Raw genomic sequence first — 24979 nt, forward strand, 5'->3', positions numbered from 1 at the left:
GCTCTCGGTGCCAGGGCCGTGGAGTGCCAGGCCCAGAGGCACCAGGGCCATGAAGTGCCAGGGCTCTCGGTGCCAGGGCCGTGAAGTGCCAGGCCCAGAGGCACCGGGGCCGTGAAGTGCCAGGGCCAGATGTCAGACGGTGCAAGGCACAAATTCAGCGCTGTCCCCACCCCCGAAGGCAGGGCTCAGATCCCCTCCCATCTGCCGGGGCGCAGCCGAGCCCAGCCTCTCCGAGCAGTGGAACCTGCTGGCAGCCCCGAGCTGGATCCGTTCTGCTGACAGGTGCGGCCGGGCGGGGTGGGAGCGATGGAGGGAGACAGCCCAGGTGTGTGGTGAGAGAAGGGAGTGGGACAAAGGCAGAGACAGAGGGTCCAGGGAAGCGGGGACTGTCCTGCCCCGCCCCAGCGAAGGGGGATCTCTGGCCTCAGGTGGTTGGAACAAGGGAACAAGAGAGGGGACTGGATCCTCGCTGAGAGGGGACAGGTTTCAGAGTAGCAGCCGTGTTAGTCTGTATTCGCAAAAAGAACAGGAGTAAATAAATTGGTTAGTCTCTAAGGTGCCACAAGTCCTCCTTTTCTTTTTGAGAGGGGATAGAGAACCCAGGAGTCCTGGCTCCCAGCTCCCCTCGTCAAGGCAGTTTGTGTTTCTCTCCCAGTGGCTGGCAAAGGGTTACTAGGAAGGAAGAAATATCTGGGGTGGGAGGTGGTGGGGGGGAGAATTTGGCTCCCGTCTGTTCCTTCTCACGCCCCCACCCGCCTCCGGCCCAGGTGGTACAGTCCCATGGGTGAGGTTGGAGGGGAGAAAGAATCCAACTACAAATAGACCCATACATCCTTCCGCCCTCTCTGGGACAGGGAAGTGGGGTCTACTAGTTAGAAAGGGAGGGGGCTGGGAGCCAGGACTCCTGGATTTTCTCCTCAGCTCAGGGAGGGGAGTGGGGTCTAGCGGTTAGAGCAGGGGGGGCTGGGAGCCAGGACTCCTGGGTTCTCTTCCTGGCTCTGGGAGGGGAGTGGGGTCTAGTGGTTGGAGCGGGGGGGGGAATGGAAGCCAGGACTCCTGGGTTTTCTCCCCAGCTCTGGGAGGGGAGTGTGGTCTAGTGGTTGAAGTGGGGGGGGCAGGGCTGGGAGCCAGGACTCCTGGGTTCTCTCCCCAGCTCTGGGAGTGGGGTGGGGGTCTAGTGGTTAGAAATGGGGGCTGGGGGGGGGCTATGCCCAGCTCTGGGGAGGGAGGGGGGTCCAGTGGGGGGAGGTCTCAGGGCCTATCCGGGATCGTGTCACGCTCCTCAGAGCCGCCAGCTTTTCTTCCGCCCCAGAGGAATTTTTCTTATTTGCTTTTGATCTGACCTGATCTGAGGCTGAACAGGAAATTGTCCTCCCCCTTCCCCCACCCACCCCAGCCTGGCCACCCACAGCCCCGTCCTCTGCCCCCCACCCCCGGGCCTGTTGGGGTCCAAAGGGGACAACGCCACAAAGAAGCCCAGCACCACATCGACCCCGGCCCACTCCCCGAACACTGCACTTAACCCACAGAAGCTGGGGGTGGGGGACCCCAGGGCGGGCTAGCAGGGGGCTGCGGGTCGGGAGTGAGGGGCACCAGCAGGGTTGGGGGGAGCCCAGGGCCGGGCTAGCAGGGGGCTGCGGGTCGGGAGTGAGGGGCACCAGCAGAGCTGGGAGGGGAAACACCGTTGCTCTGACTGTTCTTGCCTGGCCCGGTGTCGGCTGGCAGGTGAAGGGGCCGATCCGGGGTCAAGGGGCTTTGGGGCTTCAGCTTCCCGAAACTGAATGACTCTGCTCCCCTCCCCTGACATTCTGCTGGAGCTGGAGTCCATTGGTGCCTCAGCTGGGCTGTGGGAAATGGGGGTTATTGGCCCTGGGAGACCCTCTCCCATCTCCTCGAACCATCCCCTCCATTCCCCCCTCTTCCCCTCACTCCACTCACCACCCACCCACCCTGCTCCTTCCCTCCCCAGGCTGGGACCTCTTTCTCTTATCACTGCTGAGAGCCATGACGGCCCCTGACTCCTGGGTCCCCTTCCGGCTGCCCCTCCAGCTCAGCCTCTATCTGCTGGTCATCATGACCCTCTCCATATTCCTCCACCTGAGCAACTGGTTCCCCACTGCAAGACCGAGGCGTCCCTCCTTGAACGCAACGAAGGGGTCCCCAGCCACGCCCCCCACCACAACCCCTGCCACGGAGCGGGGCATGTGGACCGTGAACTCCATCGGGCGCCTGGGGAACCAGATGGGGGAATACGCCACCCTCTACGCCCTGGCCAAGATGAACGGGCGCCAGGCCTACATCCTCCCACAGATGCACCAGCAGCTGGCACCGCTCTTCCGCATCACACTGCCCGTGATTTCCAACGACGTGGTCCGGAGCATCCCATGGAGGAACTATGGGCTCCATGACTGGATGTTGGAGGAATACAGGCACATCAAGGGGAAATACGTCCGGCTGACGGGCTACCCCTGCTCCTGGACCTTCTACCACCACCTCCGGCAGGAGATCCTCCAGGAATTCTCCTTCCACGACCACGTCAAGGAGGAGGCCAACCGGTACCTGGCCGGGCTGCGCGGGCAGCGCCGGAACGTGACCTACGTGGGTGTCCACGTCCGGAGGGGGGACTACGTCCGGGTGATGCCACAGATCTGGAAGGGGGTGGTGGCGGACAAGGCCTACCTGGAGAAGGCCATGGGCTACTTCCGGGACAAGTACCAGGAGCCGGTCTTTGTGGTGACCAGCAATGGGATGGAGTGGTGCCGGGAGAACATCAACACCTCACGGGGAGACGTGTATTTCTCGGGGGACGGGAAGGAGTCGTCGCCAGGGAGGGATTTTGCTCTCTTGGCTCATTGCAACCACACGATCATGACCATTGGGACCTTCGGCATCTGGGTCGGCTACCTGGTCGGTGGGGAAACCATCTACTTGGCCAACTACACTCTCCCCGACTCCCCCTTCCTCCGGGTCTTCAAGCCTAAGGCCGCCTTCCTCCCCGAGTGGATCGGGATCGACGCTGATCTCTCCCCGCTGCGGAGTGGGACATAGGGACAGAAAGGATCCAGCCTGCAGGCCACCAGCAGGATCCGCTGGGATAATGGGCCAGCCCTGAGCTGGGGTATGCGGCCCTGGGGAGTTTAGGGGGCATCAGCATGGACCTTGGTCAGGCACCGACCGGGAGGGGGGTGGGGAAAGATGATGTGTGTTCATTCTGCCGACCTTCTCCTAGGAGTCACCAAATGGGTCCATCATGAGGTTGAATGGTTAAAACTTGCTTCTCAGCTAGCTCTTTTAAAACTCTTGGCTGTAAGTTATTTGGACCTGCTGATTTTAAAATGTCTCACTTTGATAGCTGCTGTTTAGCAGCCTCCTGAAATATGAGCGGAATGGAAAGAGCATTAGCATCACCATGTGATATGACATCATCTGTTTTTTCCCCCCAAACACAAAACAAAAATATTTATTGAACAATTCTGCCTTTTCTGCATTATTGATAATTCTACCATTTCCATCTAAAATGCACCAATAGCATTGTCAGGATTCTTTTTGTTCCTAATATATATTAAAAAAAAACCAGCCTCCTTATTGTCCTCAACGCTGCAGGCCATAGAATGTGCCTTGTGTCCCTTTGCTTCCCTTATCAATTTTCTACCAACCCTAGTTTCTGGTTTATATACTGTCCACTTTCCCCGTCCTTCCATTTGTTATTGCTGCTTTCACTTCCTCTCTAAACCAGGTCAGTCTGTGACCAGTACAGTCTTCTTCCTCAAGTGTGGAATAGCGGCTGTTGGGGCAAGTAGTCAGGTGTTTGGTAAACAATCCCCAATCAGTAGCCACATGGGTCTGATTAAATTCTTCCTCCAGGCTGCTTCAGTTCCTAATTCTTTTCAGCTTGATGAAACTGACCCTTTGAAAAAAGCAGGGAGGGCTGGGCGCCAGGACTCCTGGGTTCTAACCCCTGCTGAGTAGGGCAGGTTCAGCAGGGCTTTGTGGGCGGGCACATACCTGGGTTATAAACCAGCCCCAGTGTGCGTGTGGCACAGGGCTGTAAAGCCAGAACTGCTGGGCAAATGATGGGCTTTTACAAGCAACAATAAAATTGGAATGACAAGGCCCCGCTCCCCCCTCACCTCCAGGCCCTTGGGCCAATCCCTCTGCCCAGAGTTCCCCGCCATATGGATCTAGCCCAGCCCTAGCCAGGGAGTGCCCCACTGAATACCGCCCTTCCCTGTCCTCCAAGGAAAGCACCCATGAGTCCTGGCTCCCCGCCCCCACTGTAATCACTAGACCCCTCTTGCTCTTGGGCCAGCAGGAATGGGGGGCGGGTGGAGCTCAACCCTGGGGGAAATTTACCCTCCACGGGATTGATACACAGTTCAGCAGCTGTGACCTATTAGCACCCTCTTCCCACCCTGGAAGAACCCAGGCATCCGGCCGCCCTCTGCCATGGCAGAGCCAGCCTTGAGCCCCAAGGGCATGTGGGGAGCAGGGGTGGCTGAATCTGGTGGGGGAAGGGGAAGAGTGGGGGGGATCTCTCTGTCCATCACCAGCACAAGCCACGTGGGAGGCCTGGGCCAGCCGAGCTGGAAGGAGAGCCTCCCCCCGCAGCCCCGCCCTGCCTGCCGTCTGTAACGCCCGGGCTCCGTGGCTGCCGTGGGCCCCGCACTGGGGCAGGGGAGGCCAGGGGAAGGGACACCGGCTCTAAACACTCGATCCAGCCGCTGAGCGATGGCCGATCCAGCCCCGCTGGGGGCCCCTCCTCCAGGTTTGGTGGCCTCTGCAAACTTGATCTGTGAGGCTTTCTTCCGCGTCATTGACGTTAACTAGCTCAGGGTCAAGAACCGACCCCTGCGGGGCCAGCCCCTGGAAACAACCCCCCCATCCGCTCTCGATGGCGTGTCTCCATGTACAGGTACATTATGAGACCCGTCAGTTGGGCGGATGTGACTCCATTTAATGAGGGTCATGCTCATTTCCTCATGTTCTTCTTAATCAGTCACCAGCTCCCGCGCCTTGCCTGACACCAACCCTGTGACCTTCCTCAACCGAACGTGCAATCACAGCAAAAGAGCCTAGCAGGTGAGTATGACAGGGTCTAGCTTCCATAATCCCAAGATGATGAATGATGCACCCTCCTTTCATGCTTTATCAATCGAGTCCCGCATCAGCCACCCCATTATCTTCCCTGGGATCAAGGTCAGGCTGACCGGCCCATAATTATTTTGTCATCCCATTTACCCTTTTTAAAAATTGGCACTCTAGTTTTCTTCTGGACCTGCTGCAGGGCAAAATCAACATAAACAGTGCCGTCAATTCCTCAGCCAGCTCTTTTCAAACTCTTCCATGCATATTACCACGACCTGCTGATGTTAAAATCACTCACTTTTGTAGCTGCTGTTTAACATCCACCTGAGCTACTAGTGGAATGGAAAGTGTGTTCGCGTTATCATATGCTATGACAACATCATCTGTTTTTTTCCCAGACTCAGAACAGAAATATTTATTGAAAAATTCTACCTTGTCTGCAGTGTTGAAAATTCTACCATTTCCATCTAAAAGGGATCGATATCATTCTCAGGATCCTTTTTTGTTCCTAATATACATTAAAAAAAAACCACACACACAGTATGGGCTTTAACTCTGCTTGCCATAGATGTCTCTTTGTGTCCCTTTGCTTCCCTTATCAATTTTCTACAATCCCTAGTTTCTGATTTATATATATTACTATCCACTGCCCCTTTCTTCCATTTGTTATTTATTATTTTTATAGCTGGCTTCACTTCCTGGCTTTACTTCACTTCACTTCTAATCCTGACTCACAGCTCCCCTGTTCTAACAGTTCAACCTAGGAACAAGATGGCCCCTTCTGAAGAATCCTAGGAGAAAGTTGGCAGAAGGGAGCCAGGTTGTCTTGACCCCACCCTGTGCCTGACAAACATCTGCTCTGATACACCCTGAACTCTCCAGCGCCCTCTTCCCTGGCTGGTGGCTGGCCCGCTATCCCTGCGGGTCCTGTTGGTAGCCTGTGGGCGGGCTCCTTTCTGCCGCTCTGTCCCATTCAGCAGCGGAGAGAGATCAGCGTTAATCCCGATCCAGTCAGGGAGGAAGACGGCCGCAGGCTTGAAGGACCGCAGATGGGGGGAATTGGGGAGCATGTAGTTGGCCAAGTAGACGGTCTCCCCCCCCGCCAGGTAGCTGGCCCAAATGCCGAAGCTCCCGATGGTCATGATCGTGTGGTTGCAATGGACCAAGAGAGCGAAATCCCTCCCTGGCGACGACTCCTTCCCGTCCCCCGAGAAATACACGTCTCCCCGTGAGGTGTTGATGTTCTCCCGGCACCACTCCATCCCATTGCTGGTCACCACAAAGACCGGCTCCTGGTACTTGTCCCGGAAGTAGCCCATGGCCTTCTCCAGGTAGGCCTTGTCCGCCACCACCCCCTTCCGGACCTGTGGCATCACCTGGACGTAGTCCCCTCTCCGGACGTGGACACCCACGTAGGTCACGTTCCGGCGCTGCCCGCGCAGCCCGGCCAGGTACCGGTTGGCCTCCTCCTTGATGTGGTCGTGGAAGGAGAATTCCTGGAGGATCTCCTGCCGGAGGTGGTGGTAGAAGGTCCAGGACCAGGGGTAGCCCGTCAGCCGGACGTATTTCCCCTTGATGTGCCTGTACTCCTCCGACATCCAATTGTGTAGCGCGTAATTCCTCCACGGGATGCTCTGGACCATGTTGCCGGAGATCACGGGCAGGGTGATGCGGAAAAGCGGTGCCAGATGCTGGTGCATCTGTGGGAGGATGTAGGCCTGGTGCCCATTCATCTTGGCCAGGGCGTAGAGGGTGGCGTATTCCCCCATCTGGTTCCCCAGGCGCCCGAGGGAGTTCACAGTCCACATGCCCCGCTCTGTGGCAGGGGGTGTGGTGGGGGGCAGGATGGGTGACATGGCTGGGGGCCGCCCCATGGCATTGGAGGAGGGGAGTCTCTGTCCTCGGGCAGGGAACCTGCCCCTCAAGTGGAGGAAGATGGAGAGGGTCAAGATGGCCAGGAGGAAGATGGAGAGCTGGAGGGGCGACCGGAAGGGGACCCAGGAGACCAGGGCAGTCATGGCCAAGGTGAGGGAAGGAGGTTCCAGCCTGGGGAGAGAGGGGGTGGGTGAAAGCGGGGAGGAGCAGAGGAGGGGTCTTCCAGGCCTGAGTCCTACTGTTCCCAGGGTCCCAACTGAGCTGCCCCTACTTCAGCATCCCCCATCTCAGCCCTGCCGGTGCCCCTCACTCCCCACCCGCAGCCCCCTGCTAGCCCCACCCTGGGCTCCACCCAGCCCTGCCGGTGCCCCTCACTCCCCACCCGCAGCCCCCTGCTAGCCCCACCCTGGGCTCCACCCAGCCCTGCCGGTGCCCCTCACTCCCCACCCGCAGCCCCCTGCTAGCCCAGCCCTGGGTTTAGTGCAGGTGCTGGAGATCAAGGCCGAGGGGACAATTTCCGCTTCCTTTTCTGATCAAAGCCCAGGAAAAGCACATACTAAAAATTCCTCCTTGGAGCCAGGACAATCACCGGGGGCCCAGGTGACCCTGACAGGGGATGGGTGAGTCCCAGCCCCACTGCTCCTGCCACTAGAGCCCACTCCCCTCCCAGAGCCGGGGAGAGAACCCAGGAGTCCTGGCTCCCGGCCCCCCTGCTCTATCCACCAGACCCCACTCCCCTCCCAGAGCCGGGGAGAGAACCCAGGAGTCCTGGCTCCCGGCCCCCCTGCTCTACCCACCAGACCCCACTCCCCTCCCAGAGCCGGAGAGGGAACCCAGGAGTCCAGGCTCCAAGCCAGGCTAGTCTCTCCCTGTCTTGTGCCTTCCAGCTAGTATAAGAGTCTGGTCAGAAATAGGCCCCGACCAGCCCACCTAGGGCAGGAAAATGGTCCTGGGGGTCGATCATAGGGGCTGGGACCAGGACTCCTGGGCTCTCTCCCTGGCTCTGGGAAGGGAGTGGGGTCTAGTGGTTAGAGCAGGGGGGCTGGGAGCCAGGACTCCTGGGTTCTCTCCCCGGCTCTGGGAGGGGAGTGGGGTCTGGTGGATAGAGCAGGGGGGCCGGGAGCCAGGACTCCTGGGTTCTCTCCCCGGCTCAGGGGAGTGGGGTCTAGTGGTTACAGCCGTCTGCCCCACTCCCACTTTCTCATTCCCACCTTATGACCCCCCACCCCAATTTGCCCCAGCTTAGTGCCCATTCCTGGGGACCCAGAGGGGGCATGATGGTCCCCACTGCCCCATCTCTCTCCCGCCCCCAGGCGCTCTCCCTCCAGCGCTTCCCACCCACCCACCATCGCCCACCGGGCCACACCTGGCAGCAGGAAGGATCCAGCCCCCGGCTTGCACAGGTCCAGACTGAGGCGGTTGGTGGTGGCTGCACCCAGGCTGGATGGGAGGGGCTGCACCTCAGGCTGGGATGGCCCCATGGGTCCCTGCCCCCAGGGGTGGGGACAGGCCCAAGGGGGCTGGGCACCAGTGGTTGGCTTCAAACCTCTGCACTGCCCCCCATGTCCCTCTTTGGGTGGCGGGGGAGGGCGTCACAGGGAAGGGTCACGTAGCCAAAACCTGGAGCCCTCCAGGCAGTGTGAGCCCCCTACAGCCCAGCACCCCCTGGCACCGCCCTGGGGCATAGGGCAGCCCCAACTGCCAGTGGAGAGCCGCCCCTGCTGGAGCTGGGAGCTCTGTGGTCCCTCCATGCTCTAACCACTAGATCCCACTCCCCTCCCCGATAGAACCCAGGCGTCCTGGCTCCCAGCTCCCCCAACCGACCCCACCAGCTCTCGGGACAGACGTACAGACACAATCTCTTTTAGAAAAATCTTTATTCCAACCATGGTTTTTTCCCTATTTGTTTTTAAAAGGGGATTTTCTCTCCCCCTGCCCCCCCCTCCAAAAACCTGACACAAACACACCCAGCTGAGCTCCACCCCCGGAGGGGGGCTGAGAACCCCCTGGGTCCCCACCCTCCCCCACAGCTGGGCACATTCCCCAATGGGGGTCTCCCACCCCCAGCTTTGCACCTTGCGCCCCTAGCACCAATCAACCCCCCCCATCCTGGGATCAGCTGTAGGGCTAGCCCACAGGGGTGCAAACGAGTCACCCCACTTTTCCAGTCCCATCCCCTCTTCCAGTGCAGAGCCCCCCCAAGTGATACACAGTTCAGCAGGTGTAACAGTGTTAGCACTCTCCCCCCCCCCCCCAGAAGAACCCACGCATCCGGCCACCCTCTGCCTTGTCAGGGCCGGCCCTGAGGGGGCTGTGGGGAGCAGGGGTGACTGAATCGGGGGGGGGGGGGGGGGGAATCTCTCTATCACCAACACATGCCGCATGGAAATTTCAGGTCAGCTGGCCTGGAACAGGAGGTTTCCCCCACCCTGCCTGCAAAGCCCAGGCTCTGCAGGCCCCATGGAGGGGTAGGGGGCAGGGAAAGGGGGCGCTGCACCCTGTCAGGGGAGGGGCTGTTTCTTGGATGCTTCAGAAATGGCTTCGCCTCCTCCCTCTCCCAGTGAGGTAGGTAAGTGTGAAACCCATTTTTCAGATGGGGAAACTGAGGCACAGAGGTGACGTGACTGGGCCCAGGCCAAGGTGCAGCTGGGGTTGCGACCCAGGAGTCCTGCCACCCACCCCCCCACCACCCTTTCCCCTCACTCCCCTCCCGCAGCTGGGGACAGAACCAGAGTCCTGACTCCTAGCCGCCGCCCCCCCAATGACTATACCCCACTCCCCTCCCACAGCTGAGGACAGAAACCAGGAGTCCTGGCTCTCAGCCCTCCCCCGCCCCCCATCACTAGACCCTGCTCCCCTCCCACAGCTGGGGACCAAACCCAGGAGTCCTGGCTCCCCGCTCCTACTGTCCCCACTATCCTTTGGACCCAGCCCCCCACTATGGAGAACCCTAAACACTACGTCATGCAGCAACTGGGGTGGGGCATTCAGATGCCCCCTTTAACCAGCCTGAGGTCACTCCCCCACCTCCCAAGCCAGTAAGGGGGCAAGGAACACCAAGCTCCAGGAATCAAGGGAGCCGGGGGCCACCAGCCAGGACTTGTTAGAAATTAAGCCCTTTGGGCCCCACCCCAATCAGCCCCCAGGGATCAAAATCCACCAGCTGGGCCTCAGGGACCAAAATTGATGTGATCGCAAACCATCCCAGGAGCTTTCAATGCAGTCAGGCCAGGCCCCTTTTTCTGGGGGGCTTCCCCCCACCCCACCTAGGAAAGTTTTTTTTTTTTTTTATCAAACACCACAATTCTCCCCTCGCGCCCTGACTCCAGCAGCTGGGGATCTGAAGGAGAAAACACACCGAACTAGCACCAGAGATTGGGGGGAGGAGGGACAGCCGCAGCCCCCACTGGGGTTAATCAGCCTTTGCTCCATTGGGGGTCGGCCGTAGGCCCTGCTGGGGGGCTGGCCCCCATGAGTCCAATGGAGCTACAGCCCACCGACACTGGGGGTGGGGGAAATCTGGCCCTTCCAATCTAAACGCAAGGGACGTCTGAGGTGAGAACGGGGGATCAACCCGAGCCCCTAATGACTAATGAACTCACCATCCTGTACAGCCTGTTTGGCCCAGGTGGGAACCCAGGCGTCCTGGGCCAGGGCAGCATCTGAACGCCCCTCTGGGCCCCCACCAGGGGGCTGGCCTGCAAAGGGTTAAGGATGCTGGGGAGACAGGGGCCCCATGTGCAGCCCCCCAGCTGTAGGGTGCAAGGCTGAGTTGGCACGAGCAGCTACCCAGGCTGGTCTCATAACCGGCTGCCGGGCATCTCCCTGTGCAGGACGCCAGGCGGTGGGCTGGTGCCCCCCGCCGGGGTATCTGGCCCAGGCCCCACTGAAAGCCTTAGCCAAGGGCTGGGTGTTATACACGGCCGGTGGCAGGACAGGGCGGACGTGTGCCCACAGTCTGGGGAGCAGGCGGGTAGGGGGGCCAGTGCCCTCCATCCTGATGCCCAGCACCCCGCTTTCCAGACAGTTCCCACTCTGGGGTGGGATCAAGGCCGGCGCCCCCTTAAAGGCCCCATTGCCTGTCTCCCGAGCCAGCCAGTCCCCACTCTGGGGCTGGCACCCCCTAGAGGGGAAAGGCCCCATGCCCCATTCCCTGCCCCTGAGCAAGCCAGACCCCGCATGGGGGCCGGATCCGGGCCAGGGCCCCCGAGAGGGGAAAGGCCCCATGTCCCAGCAGCCTCTTGCACCCACCCCCCTCATCGGGCCTGGGGCCGCCTGCCAAACTGACTATAAATAACCCCAAAGGGCCCCGCTTGAACCAGACGCCAGAAGTCACCAACAAACCACCAGCGCCCCAGGCACCCTGGCGTGGGAGGGGGGTCCGGAAAAGCTCTGTCCAATGGGGTAGGGGGGTGGCTCAGTGCAGTCCCTGGGGGGAGGGGGGCATGTGCTTCAGAGACCCAGACCCCTGCTGGGCTAGAGCCTCTTGCTCCAGGAGGGGCTCCGGCTCCTGGGCTGAGGGGAGGGGGGTGGGCCAGCCAGGTGAGGAGGGAGCTGGGCCCCTCCCGGTCCCTGAGCCTCAGGCCAACTCCTCGCTGGAGGCCACGTCGAGGTCGATCGAGCCGTGGCTCACCACCAGCCGCAGGCGTTTCGGGGGGGTGAAGGGGTGAAAGGTCACCGTCCGTTTGGGCTCCTCCTGCTCCGGCCAGCGCGGCCTCACTGTCTCCAGGCGGACATGGGCGTAGAGGGAGAGCTTGGGGTCGTCTCTGCCCAGGGGGGCCTTGCTGGCCGGCCGCCGGCGGCTCGGGCTGGGGGGGTGGGGCCTGGCAGGGGGCATGGCCTTGGCCTGCTGCCGGGCCATACTCCTAGTCAGACAGACCAGCTGGCTGGGGGGCTGAGGAGCAGGGGGGCAGAGCGGGGTGTCCCTGGTGCAGCGCTCCAGGGCTCCATCGGGGGCCCCTGAGTCCCCGGCACGGAGCCGCGTGTCCCCAGAAGGGGGCCCTGAGTCTCCGGCATGGAGCCGCGTGTCCCGGGGGCGGAGCTCCAGAGCTCCACCAGGGGGCCCCGAGTCCCCGGGGCGGAGCTCCAGAGCTCCACCAGGGGGCCCCGAGTCCCCAGGGCGGAGCTCCAGAGCTCCACCAGGGGGCCCCGAGTCCCCGGGGCGGAGCTGTGTGTCCCTAGCGCACAGCTTCAGGGCTCCACTAGGGGGCCCAGTGACCCCGGCCCGGAGCTGCAGGACTCCACCAGAGGGCCTTGTGCACGGGCGAGTCTCCTCCAAGCCCCGTCTGGGGCAGCTCCTGCCAGCAGTTCTGAACCCGGGCAGCTCCCAAGCCAGGGGGGATGCCGCCCCGGAGCCCTGCCCGGCCAGCCCCCTGGGCAGCCTGCCCCCCAGCTCCGCGTGGGTCGGGCCAGGTGGCGTGGGCCGCGGGACACCCAGGCCGGCGGCCGTGCAGCAGCTGTCGTCCCGCTGCGCCCGGCAGCATCTGCGCAGGGAGCGACGGAGGAGGATGGTGCCGGCTGGTGCAGGGCCAGGCTGCCTGGCCCTGGGGCCCCACCATGGCAGGGTGACCCAGAGCGGCTTCCGCAGCCGGCAGCCGGCTCCCCCCGTGGCCTGGCAGGCCACGCAGTCGTGCAGGGAGATCCGCAGGTCCTTCACCGGGCCGGCGCCCAGAGCCGCGAGAGACGAGGCCGGCCCGCGGCACGGGGCTCGGCGCTGGGAAACTGTAAGAGGACAGAGAAACGGATGTCAAAGGCGCCGGGACGCGGCCCCTCTGGGGTGGGGCGCGGGGGCTGGGTATACGGGGACCCCTCGCCCGGCGCTGGGTATACGGGGGGACCCCCCCCGCCGTTCCCTGCTGAGCTCCCCCAGGCCGGGGCTCGTACCGCAGCCACGCTCCCTCCTGCGCCGGGCCCTGCGCCGCCGCCGCATGCTCTGGTGCTGCGCCTGCTTGGAGCCCCGCCCCTTCCAGCGCTGCAGCCGCCCGTCCGTCTCCCGGAGCAGGTATTTCTTCTGGGCTGAGGTAGATTGCGAGGGGTCCTTCTTCCGCAGCCGGAAGGCACCTTCCCCCTTCCTGAGGGAACAGAGACCTTGCAGACTGGAACCCAGGAGTCCTGGCTCCCTGCCCCCCCCCCCCCCCCACACACACACTTTACCCAATGGACCTCAGTCCCCTCCCAGAGCCAGGACAGAACCCAGGAGTCCTGGCTCCCAGCCCCCCCCCCACACACACACTTTACCCAATGGACCTCAGTCCCCTCCCAGAGCCAGGACAGAACCCAGGAGTCCTGGCTCCCAGCCCCGCCCCCCCCACACACACACTTTACCCAATGGACCTCAGTCCCCTCCCAGAGCCAGGACAGAACCCAGGAGTCCTGGCTCCCAGCCCCCCTCCCCCACAGGCCAGCCCCTCTCCCCAGCCCCCCCACCTCTCACAGGTGCGGCATTCGCACAGCTCGTTGTTCTCCCCGAAGAAGCCGTCGCCATAGAAGCAGGTGATCTCGTCCTCCGGCTCAATGTCCCTGAGTACCTTGACGCAGGCCGTGTTCCCCTCCGTTGGGACAAACTGGGGGGACAGGGGGCATCAGCCAGGGCCCCACTGGGGGACAGGGTGCAGACACTCCCACAGGATTGGGGGGGAGGGGGGCTGTCCCTCCCTGGCCATGAGGAATCCACAGCACACGTCAGCTCCATCCCGCAAGCCCCCACAGCAAGGCTGATCTCTCCCCAATGCCCCCCAGCTGCGCGCAGCAGGGGTCTCAAAGCCCATGGCTAATCAACCCTAAGCCCCAATTTACAGATGGTGGGGGTCACTTCTCCTTGCACCTCCCTTCCCCAGGGTCTCACATTCAGTGGGAGAGAACCCAGGAGTCCTGGCTCCCCCCCAACCACTAGACCCCTCTCCCCTCCCAGAGCTGGAGACACAACCCAGGAGTCCTGGCTCCCAGCCTGCACCTGCTCTAACCACTAGACCCCACTCCCCTCCCGGAGCCAGGACAGACCCCAAGCCCTCTTACCTTGCAGTTCGGCCTGCAGTCTGGCAGGTTCCGCAGTGGGATAACAGGAGACACAAGAGAGACAAGCCAGAGAACAGGGTCAGACGCCTACGACTCCCCCAGGCTCAGAGCAGATCCCCACACAGCCCCCGGGGACCCTCGGGGTGAGCAAACCACAGGCTGCCGCTTGAGAGAGTGGCCGAAGTACGAAGGGGTGGTACACCTCCTGCCCCTCTAGGGGGCGCCGGCGCCCATCCAGCCCTGGCCAAGGTCTGACCATGGAGAACAGACTCACCCCTGCCAGCGTCAGAGCTGGTGCTCTGTGACCCTCACAGCACCGAGACCAAGGGGTGGCGGGGCCAGGGAGACAGATCCCACTGCTGCCCCCCAGACAGAACCCTGCTGCGCAGGCAGAGGGAGGCTTGGGTCTGTGCAGATCTCAAAGAGAACCCGGGGCTCGGGGTCGGGAGTGAGGGGCATCAGCAGGTCTCGGGGGAGCTCAAGGCTGGGCTAGCAGGGGCCTGCAGAGCGGGAGTGAGGGGCACCGGCAGAGCTGGGGGACGGGGGAGCCCAGGATTGGGCTAGCCGAGTTGGGAGCGGGCGGGGCCCAGCCGGGCTGGGGGAGGAGCCCCCCGCACCGTGGTTGATGAAGGCGGCGGGGCCCAGCCAGAGCTGGGCGCATTGCTTGCGCGTGGAGTACATGATGCTGAAGTCGTTCTCCCCGGCCCGCAGCAGGCTCTCGTCCGGCTCCGTCAGCTCCGCGATGCAGCCCACGAGCAGCTCCAGCTTGTCGTTCTTCCTCCTGCCGGGCGTTGGGGGATGAGTCAGGGGGGCCTGTCCAGCTCCCACCCCGGGCGCTCTGGGGTGGGGTGCCGGGGCTGCTCAGATGGGGACCCCTCTGGGGTGGGGCACCGGGACTGGTTAAACTGGAAACCCTCGCCTGGCACTGAAACACAGCTGCTCTGGGGTGGGGCGGGTGGCTATTATACGGGGACCCCTCCCCTGGTACCAGGACATGGTTGCTCTAGGGCGGGGCAGGGGACTGGTTATACGGGGACCACTCACCTGGTACTGGGACATGGCCACTCTGGGGTGGGGGGCGGTGGGGCAGGAGGGCTGGTTACACGGGGACCCCTTCCCTGGCACCAGGACATGGTCACTCTTGGGTGGGGCGGGGGGCTTGTTATACGGGGACCCCTCACATGGTGCTGGGACACGGCTGCTCTGGGGTGGGGCAAGGGGCTGCTTATATGGGGACCCCTCACCTGTCACCAGGATGTGGTCACTCTGGGGTGGGGTGCGGGGCTTGGTTATACGGGACCCCTCACCCAGTGCTGAGATGTGGCCCCTCTGGGGTGGGGCACAGGAGGCTACGTACATGGGGACCCCTCGCCAGGACACGACCCCTCCGGGGAGGGGCCTGGGTATACGGTGACCCCTTGCCCGGCACTGGGCCGCGGCCGCTCTGGGGTGGGGCGCTGGGGCTGGGTATACGGGGACCCCTCACCCACAGGGGTGGGGTGAGCTGAGGACCCCGTACCATGATTTTGTGGACACCACCTGGGCCCCGTTGGTCTCCAGGGAGTAGCGGCTGCACGGCAAGATCACGAAGCCGCTCTCCGGGAGAAAGATGCGGAGGTAGCGGAATATCTGGGGAGAGAGGATTCGAGAGGAGCCATGAACCGGGGTGAGAACCCAGGAGTCCTGGCTCCCAGCCCCCACTGCCCTCCTCTAATCACTGGCCCCCACGCCCCAGCCCGGGCCAGGACAGGACGTGGGACTCACGTGGGTTTTTAGCGCCGTCTCCTGCTGGCGGCTGCGGCTCTTGAAGTACGGGCCGGCCCATTCGCCCAGCATGAGGGCGCGGTAGGCGGCGTCCAGGTCCCGGCGCCGGCGAAACGCCTCCACCGCCTCCCGCAGGTGGTGCTGCCTCCGGATGGCGGGGAGCGGGCTGGGGGAAGGAGAGAACTGGGGTGCTACAGAGCCCTGACCACGGCACCCCACCCCCACCTCTGAGCCCCTCCCCAGCCCTGCCGATGCCCCTCACTCCCGACCCGCAACCCCCTGCTAGCCCGGCCCTGAGCTCCCCCCAGCCCTGCCGGTGCCCCTCACTCCTGACCCACAGACCCCTGCTAGCCTGGCCCTGAGCCCCTCCCCAGCCCTGCCGATGCCCCTCACTCCTGACCCGCAGCCCCCTTCTAGCCCGGCCCTGAGCCCCTCCCCAGCCCTGCCGGTGCCCCTCACTCCCGACCCACAGCCCCCTGCTAGCCCGGCCCTGAGCCCCTCCCCAGCCCTGCCGGTGCCCCTCACTCCTGACCCGCAACCCCCTGCTACCCCACCCCTGAGCCCCTCCCCAGCCCTGCCGGTGCCCCTCACTCCTGACCCGCAACCCCCTGCTAGCCCGGCCCTAGGCTCCCCCCAGCCCTGCCGATGCCCCTCACTCCTGACCCACAGCCCCCTGCTAGCCTGGCCCTGAGCCCCTCCCCAGCCCTGCCGGTGCCCCTCACCCCTGACCCACAGTCCCGCCCTGACCTGACGTTCATCTTGTGGGTCTTGAAGCCCAGGTAGGAGTCGAGCACCAGGCTGGTGGCCAGGTCGTCATTCTCGCACAGCTCCTTCGCCGTCACCCGCGTGGAGCCCATGGTCCGGCCAGACGCATGCTGCTGGCCGCTGTGCGCGCCGGGGGAGAGGGGCGTGAGCAGGCCAGACAGGAGCAGCCCCGGAGCCCCACCCCGGGGGACCCTGCAGCTCCCCCGGGTCCTCGGCATCTCTGCCCCACCCAATTCGGGCAGAGTCTGGCAGAGATGGGGCATTTAGGGCTGGGCCGCGGCCCCTCTGGGGTGGGGCACGGGGGACCCAGGGATCCCTGCAGGGGAGAGCACCCCTACCCCGCAGCCCAGCACCCGCTCCTCCGTCCCTCCGCTCGCAGGGGCCTGGCCCCGGGGGTCCCTTCAGCAGGTGACAGGGACCAGGAACGTGACAAAAACAACAGCCTGCGAACCCCCCACAGGCCACACGCAGCGGCTCATTACCGGTTCCCCAGCCCCCCCCCCCCCCCCCGAGCCGGGGAGGGAACCCAGGAGTCCTGGCTCCCAGCACCCCCCCCCTCGAGCCGGGGAGGGAACCCAGGAGTCCTGGCTTCCAGCACCCCCCCCCCCCTCGAGCCGGGGAGGGAACCCAGGAGTCCTGGCTTCCAGCACCCCCCCCCCCCCTCGAGCCGGGGAGGGAACCCAGGAGTCCTGGCTTCCAGCACCCCCCCCCCCCTCGAGCCGGGGAGGGAACCCAGGAGTCCTGGCTCCCAGCATGCCCCCCTCCCCCGAGCCGGGGAGGGAACCCAGGAGTCCTGGCTTCCAGCACCCCCCCCCCTCGAGCCGGGGAGGGAACCCAGGAGTCCTGGCTTCCAGCACCCCCCCCCCTCGAGCCGGGGAGGGAACCCAGGAGCCCTGCCCCCCCCCAAGGGACCCGATCCGCGGGGCAGCCGGCGGCGCGGGGACAAACCCCGGGGGGCTCCGTGGCGCCGCCGCCAGGACTCCTGGGTTCTCGCCCCACCCGGCCACGTGGCTCCGTGCCTCAGTTTCCCCTCTGCGGGCCGGGGGGAGGTTCAGCGGCCCCACCCCAGAGAGCGCCGCCCCCGCTGCCCCGCGGCGTGTGGGGAGCAGCGCCCGGGGGGGGGGGCGGGCGCTGGGCACAATGGGGGGGGGACCGGGGGGGCGGGGCCGGCGGTTGGGGAGGAACCGCCATCGCCCCTCCCCCTCCCGCGCGCGCGCGCTCCCCCCCCCGCGGCCGCTCGCGCCTCACCTGCCCCAGCCGCCGCCGCCGCCGCCTCGGCCTCTCTCTCGCCGCCCCCCGCGGCGGGGCCCTCGCGGCCTTCGCCCCGCCCCCCGCGCGCGGCCCATTGGGCCCGACCCGGCCCCGCCGCTTCCCATTGGGCCAGCCCGGGCGCCTGCCGCTGCTTGCCCCGCCCCCGCCCGCGCGGCCCGCGCCTCCACCCGCCGGCGGCCGTTGGGCGTTCGCCGTGTTTGTCACCCGCTCGTCCCGCCCCCCCTCACCCGCCCGCCTGGCTTTCCACTCTTTCCATGGGCGCGCCCCAGGTGTCTGTCAATCTTTCGTCCGGCCCCTTCTCTCCCCATTGGGTTCCTGGCGCGCAACCACCCCCCGCCCCGCTCCTCAGCCGCTTCCTATTGGACTACTCGGGTGCCAATCCTGTGTTCCTGCCCTCTGGAGACCAATTGGTCCCTTTCTTAGCATCTCCGGGATCTATTGCTTTTCACAGCTATCAATCTAATCTCACTCCCGCCCACTCACCGAGAAAGGACCGCCTCGCGGCCTCTACCAGCGTCCATTGGCCGATGCCCCTGTCGATCATCCTCGTACTTCCAGTGTCCTCTCTGATTGGTCCTAGTTCTTCTTATTCTATTGGACAGTCAATCTGGCAATCACTACGCTTTGTCACACCCAGCCGCAAGCCCGCCCATACTCCTCACTCATTGGCCCACTGCCTCTGTTTATTGGCTCTAACAGCTGCCAATCATCTATTGTTACCCAGGTAGCCCACGTGAATTACTAGTGGGGGGTGTCTCAACAAAACTTTATTGACAGCCCATTCAAGTGCACAGGAGCCCAGAGTTCCTATAGGCCCTACAATAAACAGTTGGCAAACATATTGGCCACTCCTCATGGTGTAAATAAAGATAGACACAGGCAGATGGAAAAGGAGGCCCCTGGGTCCAAGGCCAAGCAACTTTATCACCAGCCCCTCTCAGGCACATACAGGCCTTGCGTTTTTGTAGGCCCTACAGTAAACACTTCATGAGTATTTCTCAAGCTTTAAATAAAAAAGAAAAAGGAAACGGGCTCAAAACAAGTCAAGCGGATCGGCATTGCGCAAGCCCCTCTCGGGCCTTGAGTTTTGGTAGGCCCTAGGTAAACATAAACCTTCACCAGCGGTTAAATCCAAGCGAGGGGATTTCAGAGGTGGGAAGGGGAACCAAACCGGGTGCAGGGGAGGAAGACTCCCCAGAGCCACACGGTGAGACGGGTACGGAACAATCTAGGGTGGGGAGCATCTGTTAAGCCGGGCGAGGGGGGTCCCTGGATAACTAGCCCCTGTGCCCCACCCCAGAGGCGGTCGCACCTCAGTGTCCCCGTATAAACTCACTCCTGGCTCCGGGACACCTGCAGGCCAGGCAGCGGATATGGCCAGGCCAAGGTCTCCGGACGTCAGCAGGAACAAGCTGTCAGAGGACTCTCACACCCTGGACCAGACTCCCTGGGGAGCCGACCGGGCTCGGCTGGGATGGAGCCTGCTGTCGAGTGACCCCCGACCACCCGGAACCGCTGGTGAGTCCCAGATGGGGCTGTCGGGGGAGGGATCTGCTGGGGGCAGGCTGACTGTGGGGCGGGATACGGGGGTCTTTCCCCACGAGGGGGCGCCGCCTCTGATTTGGCTCCAGGCCTGGGTGGGGGAGCCAAATCCCTGGGGGGATTCTGCCCAAGAAGTCCTCGCTCCCAGCCCCCCTCCTCTAGATGCCACTCCCCTCTCAGAGCCGGGGAAAGAACCCAGGAGTCCTGAGTCTGTGATTTTAAGAGCATTCAACAATCTCTTGCCCAATGTGATGGTGGAGGCTGGCTGTGGGCGCAGAGCCCCCCTGCGTTGGGTCGGGGTAAGCCCTGCCTCCCTGCCCCATGGATAAGCCCTCCCAGGTACAACCCTCCACACCGTGCACTTTGGCCCCAGCCAGCTCCCAGGGCTGCTCTCTGTCCCCGGGGTGGGGCCATGCCAAGTGACAGGGCCCCTGTGCCCCTAGCCACACACGGGAGCAGAGAAGCCGGGCGGGCAGCTCAGGAGATGTCTCTGTGACAGAGGCTCAGAGGGGTAGGTATGTATCAGCACAATCTCATGTGAGGGAAACTGAGGCACTGTGCCGGGGAGCTGAGGTCAGAAGTGGTCGCAGCAGGAAAGGAACCCAGGCTCCCAGCCCCCACTGCTCTAACCCCTAGACCCCGCTCCCCTCCCAGAGCTGGGATAGAGCCTCCTCCAGCCCAGATCCTGGTGGGGGACGGGGGAGAGATATTTCTTGCTCCTAAGTACACCCCAGCCAGGAGTCTCTGAGAACCCCCAGCACTCCCTCCTCCCCAGGGCAGCAGCATGGGGCAGCCCTGACCCTCCTGCATGTGGGGGAGGGACATTAGAGGCATCCTGTGCCTTTAAATAGTGGGAGGGGGCTAGGGTGGGGGGTGTTTTAAAGGGCTCCCCCAGGCTGCAGCCTCTCTTTGGTGGGGGGAGAGAACCTAGCCTTCTGGAGAGGGAAGGAATGGGGGGTGGGGGCTCTCCTCCCTCACCAGTGTCTCACCCCCTTTCCCCTGTTTAGGTCTCTGCCATGTGGGGCTGGGCCCTGCTCCCCATCCTGCTGGCCATCTGCGGCACCGTGGGCTTCTGGGTGGTGTAAGTAACATGTATGGGAGGTAGATGAGCCCCCCGCCCCATTCTGCCTGGGGCTCCCTGCCTGCCTTAGGTGGGGAACCTTTCCCCTTCGGGGGGGTGCTGGCTCCCATCCAGCCCCAGGGCAGGGGCTGGCTGACTCAGGGGGTAGGGAATGGGGTATGGGGCCTGTCCCCTCTAGGGGATGGGTCAGAGGGAGGACGCTGAGGAGGGGGTTTGATGGGGTGACTCTGAGGCCCTCGGCTCCTGCTCCCCTTCCCTTTGGGGGCCAGCTTGGTCACACACACACCCCTGTTCCCCACAGATACACCATGTCCGTGGCCAACGGGTCTGTGAACGTCACAGTCATGTTCCCGTATATCAGGTAGGTGGGTCAGATGCTGATCTCAGCCCCTGGGATCAATCCAGAGGCACTCCTGTTTGCATTGGGGGCAGGGCGGGGTTCTGATCTCAGCCTCCAGGGAACAATCTGGAGTCACTCCTGTTTGCATTGGGGGCAGGGCAGGGTTCTGATCTCAGCCCCCAGGGGACAATCCGGATTCACACCAGACTGCAGTGGGGTAGGGCTGGGTTATGATCTCAGCCCCCGGGGATAATTTGGAGTCACTCCTGTTTGCACTGGGGGCAGGGCTGGGTTCTGATCTCAGCCCCCAGGGGACAATCCGGAGTCACTCCTGTTTGCATTGGGGGCAGGGTTCTGATCTCAGCCCCCAGGGGACAATCCAGATTCACACCAGACTGCAGTGGGGGTAGGGCTGGGTTCTGATCTCAGCCCCCGGGGACAATCTGGAGTCACTCCTATTTGCACTGGGGGTAGGGCTGGGTTCTGATTTCAGCACACACCCCCCTGCCTCAAGGGCAGCGAGTGGTCGGGCAGGATCAGAGCCCGGCTGTATCTGTTGGGGTCTCTCTCAGGGATTTCCCCAGACCCCCCGCCGCCCCCCTCCCCCCAGTGACATGCCATGTTGCCAGTTTAGTCGTGGGTTGGAAATGTGAATGGAAATTGAAACCTGAATCCAGGCTTTGAAAGCCTACCCAGTGTCTGAGAGAAAGCAGAAGGGGCTGGAAAAGTCTGAACCAGGACTCGCCGCCTCCCGCCGCCGTGATGTAAGACAACGTCGGCCCATTCGGTTGGGCTGTCTTGGCCAGCCTGCTCATTTCAGCCGAGGATTTATGAGCCAGGTCTGCGCCAGCTCTCCCCCGACGGCTCGCGATGAGCCAGGGGTGGGTGGAAAAGGCTTCAGGGCCAGGCGGTATTTACACGAAGGCACCGGCTCCGCCGAGGCGTCCGGCAGCCAGAGCTGAGCTGTTGGCGTGATCGATTTTGGCCGGTGTTGGTTACAAATCGCCTGAGTATTAAATATGGGGGGGTCATGACCTGTTCTCCTGACTGTCCGAGTAAAGGGCAGCAGAGCTGTCCTTAGCCTGCCTGCACGCGGGGGTCTCCCTCGGGGCTTCCTTCGTGCCAGGGCTGAGCCCCCGGCCATGCATAGCCCTGGGGCCTCAGGGCTTGTCTCCTCTGTTATGAAAGTAACAAACTTGCGTGAGCCCCGACACCTCTTGCCTTAGGAATTAAGCCCCAGTCACCCGCTAAGCAGGAGGTTTGGATGCCAGATCCTAGCACGGGGGCGGGGGGGGGGGGGGCACGGGTGTTTTGCTGGGTGGGGTGGGCGCTATTTGACCTGCTCCTGTTTCAAATAGTAGGCTCCATTGAGCGTCTTTCGGTTGCCGTGACCGCTAAAGCTGAAATCGCGGATACTCCGGTCTAAGTGCGGAGACCCGCTGTGGGACGGTGTTTCTGTGGAGCAGACGCCCCCGCCCGCACCAGCAGCCAGATTTCCCCCCCACCCCACCCCCCAGAGCTGAAATCACTGAGCACCGGGGGGGGGGGGGGGGACGGCGAGAGCCCGACTCACAGGGGTCCCGGTGGCAGCACGAGGTGACGGCGCAGGGCCACCTGGGACGGAGCGGGGCAGTGAACGGTGGCCCGACAAGCAGCGGCCAGAGCATTATTGGCCACGGACATGCTCCAAGAGCTCGTTATCTTGGGGAGTGTCTGGACTCAACTTTCTGATTATTCTAGTTATTTTCCGCTCAAAACGGCCAGACTGGGTCAGGCCAATGGTCCCTCTAGCCCAGTGTCCTGTCTGCCGACAGCGGCCACTGCAGGGTGGCCCAGAGGGAACGACCAGGACGGGGACTCGTGGGGCGATCCACCCCCTGCCGTCCAGCGCCTGGCGACCAGAGGCGGGGGACGCTCAGCGCCTGGGGTTGCATCCCTGCCCGTCCTGACATTTTTCGGTTTTTACTATGGTGCCATCCAGTCCCCCTTCGCCCTCACGGTCTCGCCCCTCGTCGGCCCTCCCCTGCCCCCCCCCCCGCCCATTTCAATTCCCCAGGAAAACTCTGGTCTCTCTCCTCTTTCCCAGCACCTGCGGATCCGACCCTCCCCAGAGCTGCATCTTCGGTCAAGTGCTGAACATGGGGGCGTTCCTGGGTAAGTGACCCTGCGACCAGCCACCTCTAGGGGGCGCCGGCTCCCATCTGGCCCCGGGGCAGGGACTGGCTGGCTCAGGGGGGGCGGGGAATGGGGCGCGGGGTCTTTCCCCTCTAGGGGGCGCCGGCTCCCGTCTGGCCCCGGGACAGGGACTGGCTGGCTCAGGGGGGCAGGGAATGGGTCATGGGGCCTTTCCCCTCTAGGGGGCGCCGGCTCCCGTCTGGCCCCGGGGCAGGGACTGGCTGGCTCAGGGGGATGGGGAATGGGTCATGGGGCCTTTCCCCTCTAGGGGGCGCCGGCTCCCATCCGGCCCCGGGACACGGACTGGCTGGCTCAGGGGGACGGGGAATGGGTCATGGGGTCTTTCCCCTTTAGGGGGCGTCAGCTCCCGTCTGGCCCCAGGGCAGGTACTGGCTGGCTCGGGGGGCAGGGAATGGGTCATGGGGTCTTTCCCCTCTAGGGGGTGCCGGCTCCCGTCTGGCCCCAGGACAGGGACTGGCTGGCTCAGGGGGGCAGGGAATGGGTCATGGGGTCTTTCCCCTCTAGGGGGCGCCGGCTCCCATCCGGCCCTGGGACAGGGACTGGCTGGCTCAGGGGGGCAGGGAATGGGGCGCGGGGCCTTTCCCCTCTAGGGGGCGCCAGCCCCTCTGACCTGGGCTGTCTCCCTTCCCAGTCATCCTGATCAGCTACCTGCGGTTCCAGCAGGTTCGGGACTGGGGGTGTCCCTGCGCCCTGAACACGGCCGGCCTCTGCCTGGGGCTGCTCTGTGCCCTAGGGGCCTCTGTCGTGGGCAACTTCCAGGTACGGTGCTGGGGGACACTGGGGGGGGGGGAGGGAGGCTCAGCTGTGGGTGCTGTGTGGGGGAACCAGGGGAGCCCAGCAGGGGACACTGGTCAGAGGGAGGGGACCCCAGGGGGGTTGTGGGGGGGGGAAGCTGTGTGTGGGGAGCCCAGCGGGGGGGTGAGGGCACTGGGGGGGGGGGCGCAATCCCACCTGCTCCCTTCCTGCCCTGGCAGCAAAGTAACCAGCTGGAGACTCACTTGTTTGGGGCGTTTCTGGCCTTCGTCGTGGGTGTCGTTTATTTCTGGGTCCAGGCCGCGCTGACCAAACGGGTGAAGCTGCATCCTGGCGGGCGTTGGATCGGACCAACCCGGTTCTGTCTCAGTGCGGGCAGCACGGCCCTGCTTGTGGCCAGTATCCTTGGCGTGGAGGGGCACCGGCAGGGCTTGGGGGAGCCCAGGGCTGTGGGTCGGGAGTGAGGGGCACGGGCAGGGCTGGGGGGAGCCCAGGGCCGGGATTGTGGGTCGGGCGTGAGGGGCACCGGCAGGGCCGGGGTGGCCGGGGCTGTGGGTCGGGCGTGAGGGGCACCGGCAGGGCCGGGGTGGCCGGGGCTGTGGGTCGGGCGTGAGGGGCACAGGCAGGGCCGGGGTGGCCGGGGCTGTGGGTCGGGCGTGAGGGGCACCGGCAGGGACGGGGTGGCCGGGGCTGTGGGTCGGGCGTGAGGGGCACCGGCAGGGCCGGGGTGGCCGGGGCTGTGGGTCGGGCGTGAGGGGCACCGGCAGGGCCGGGGTGGCCGGGGCTGTGGGTCGGGCGTGAGGGGCACCGGCAGGGCCGGGGTGGCCGGGGCTGTGGGTCGGGCGTGGGGGGCACCGGCAGGGCCGGGGTGGCCGGGGCTGTGGGTCGGGCGTGAGGGGCACCGGCAGGGCGGGGTGGCCGGGGCTGTGGGTCGGGCGTGAGGGGCACAGGCAGGGCTGGGGTGGCCGGGGCTGTGGGTCGGGCGTGAGGGGCACCGGCAGGGCTGGGGGGAGCCCAGGGCCGGGATTGTGGGTCGGGCGTGAGGGGCACAGGCAGGGCCGGGGTGGCCGGGGCTGTGGGTCGGGCGTGAGGGGCACAGGCAGGGCTGGGGTGGCCGGGGCTGTGGGTCGGGCGTGAGGGGCACCGGCAGGGCTGCGGGGAGCCCAGGGCCGGGGCTGTGGGTCGGGCATGAGGGGTACCGGCAGGGCCGGGGTGGCCGGGGCTGTGGGTCGGGCGTGAGGGGCACAGGCAGGGCTGGGGTGGCCGGGGCTGTGGGTCGGGCGTGAGGGGCA

General features: G+C 64.3%; 4 protein-coding genes across 6 annotated transcripts in view; 2 read left to right on the forward strand and 2 right to left on the reverse strand.

Annotated features, from left to right (window-relative positions):
- Positions 1 to 1976: 1976 nt before the first annotated feature.
- LOC102930615 (galactoside alpha-(1,2)-fucosyltransferase 2) lies at positions 1977 to 3430 on the forward strand. Its single transcript, XM_007053782.4, has one exon. The coding sequence runs from the start codon at positions 2005 to 2007 to the stop codon at positions 3046 to 3048; it is 1044 nt and encodes a 347-aa protein (XP_007053844.2). The 5' UTR covers positions 1977 to 2004; the 3' UTR covers positions 3049 to 3430.
- A 2173-nt stretch (positions 3431 to 5603) lies between these two features.
- Positions 5604 to 7103, reverse strand: LOC102930836 (galactoside alpha-(1,2)-fucosyltransferase 2). The gene is made up of 2 exons (XM_043534605.1): positions 6995 to 7103; positions 5604 to 6919 (listed from the first exon to the last, which is right to left on the reverse strand). The coding sequence occupies exons 1-2, from the start codon at positions 7101 to 7103 to the stop codon at positions 5877 to 5879; spliced, it is 1152 nt and encodes a 383-aa protein (XP_043390540.1). The 3' UTR covers positions 5604 to 5876.
- Positions 7104 to 9801: 2698 nt separating this feature from the next.
- Positions 9802 to 17816, reverse strand: KMT5C (lysine methyltransferase 5C). Of its 3 annotated transcripts, none has more exons than XM_037888573.2 (10): positions 17752 to 17816; positions 16486 to 16623; positions 15739 to 15904; positions 15494 to 15603; positions 14592 to 14755; positions 13975 to 13994; positions 13387 to 13523; positions 12844 to 13031; positions 12100 to 12681; positions 9802 to 12057 (listed from the first exon to the last, which is right to left on the reverse strand). In XM_037888573.2, exons 2-10 carry the CDS (start codon positions 16593 to 16595, stop codon positions 11540 to 11542), a joined length of 1995 nt encoding a protein of 664 aa, XP_037744501.1. In that variant the 5' UTR covers positions 16596 to 16623; positions 17752 to 17816; the 3' UTR covers positions 9802 to 11539. The 3 variants fall into 3 exon arrangements, with proteins under 3 accessions (XP_037744501.1, XP_043390664.1, XP_037744499.1); XM_043534729.1 differs by having other exon boundaries at positions 9802 to 11953; positions 12080 to 12681; XM_037888571.2 differs by having other exon boundaries at positions 9802 to 12681.
- A 1931-nt stretch (positions 17817 to 19747) lies between these two features.
- TMEM150B (transmembrane protein 150B) overlaps positions 19748 to 24979 on the forward strand; it is a 5450-nt gene continuing 218 nt past the window's right edge. Inside the window, exons 1-6 of the mRNA XM_037888210.2 lie at positions 19748 to 19832; positions 20325 to 20398; positions 20700 to 20759; positions 22825 to 22892; positions 23566 to 23693; positions 23909 to 24086. Coding sequence (XP_037744138.1) covers positions 20334 to 20398; positions 20700 to 20759; positions 22825 to 22892; positions 23566 to 23693; positions 23909 to 24086 — 499 coding nt within the window. The 5' untranslated portion in view covers positions 19748 to 19832; positions 20325 to 20333. The remainder of the gene's footprint in view (positions 19833 to 20324; positions 20399 to 20699; positions 20760 to 22824; positions 22893 to 23565; positions 23694 to 23908; positions 24087 to 24979) is intronic.

This window comes from Chelonia mydas, chromosome 23 (assembly GCF_015237465.2).
Source record: "Chelonia mydas isolate rCheMyd1 chromosome 23, rCheMyd1.pri.v2, whole genome shotgun sequence".
Taxonomy (NCBI): Eukaryota; Metazoa; Chordata; order Testudines; family Cheloniidae; genus Chelonia; species Chelonia mydas.

What these genes read in the sequence shown, in the direction of transcription:
- LOC102930615 (XM_007053782.4), top strand. Translation starts at nt 2,005, where the DNA reads ATGACGGCCCCTGACTCCTGGGTCCCCTTCCGGCTGCCCCTCCAGCTC.
- LOC102930836 (XM_043534605.1), bottom strand. Translation starts at nt 7,103, where the DNA reads ATGACTGCCCTGGTCTCCTGGGTCCCCTTCCGGTCGCCCCTCCAGCTC. An exon ending in CCACTTGAGGGGCAGGTTCC is followed by an intron (nt 6,920 to 6,994) that starts CTGCCCGAGGAC and finishes TCCTGCCCCCCA; the next exon opens with CCACACCCCCTGCCACAGAG.
- KMT5C (XM_037888571.2), bottom strand. Translation starts at nt 16,595, where the DNA reads ATGGGCTCCACGCGGGTGACGGCGAAGGAGCTGTGCGAGAATGACGAC. An exon ending in ACCCACAAGATGAACGTCAG is followed by an intron (nt 15,905 to 16,485) that starts GTCAGGGCGGGA and finishes TCCTTCCCCCAG; the next exon opens with CCCGCTCCCCGCCATCCGGA. An exon ending in CAGGAGGGAGCGTGGCTGCG is followed by an intron (nt 12,682 to 12,843) that starts GTACGAGCCCCG and finishes GTCCTCTTACAG; the next exon opens with TTTCCCAGCGCCGAGCCCCG.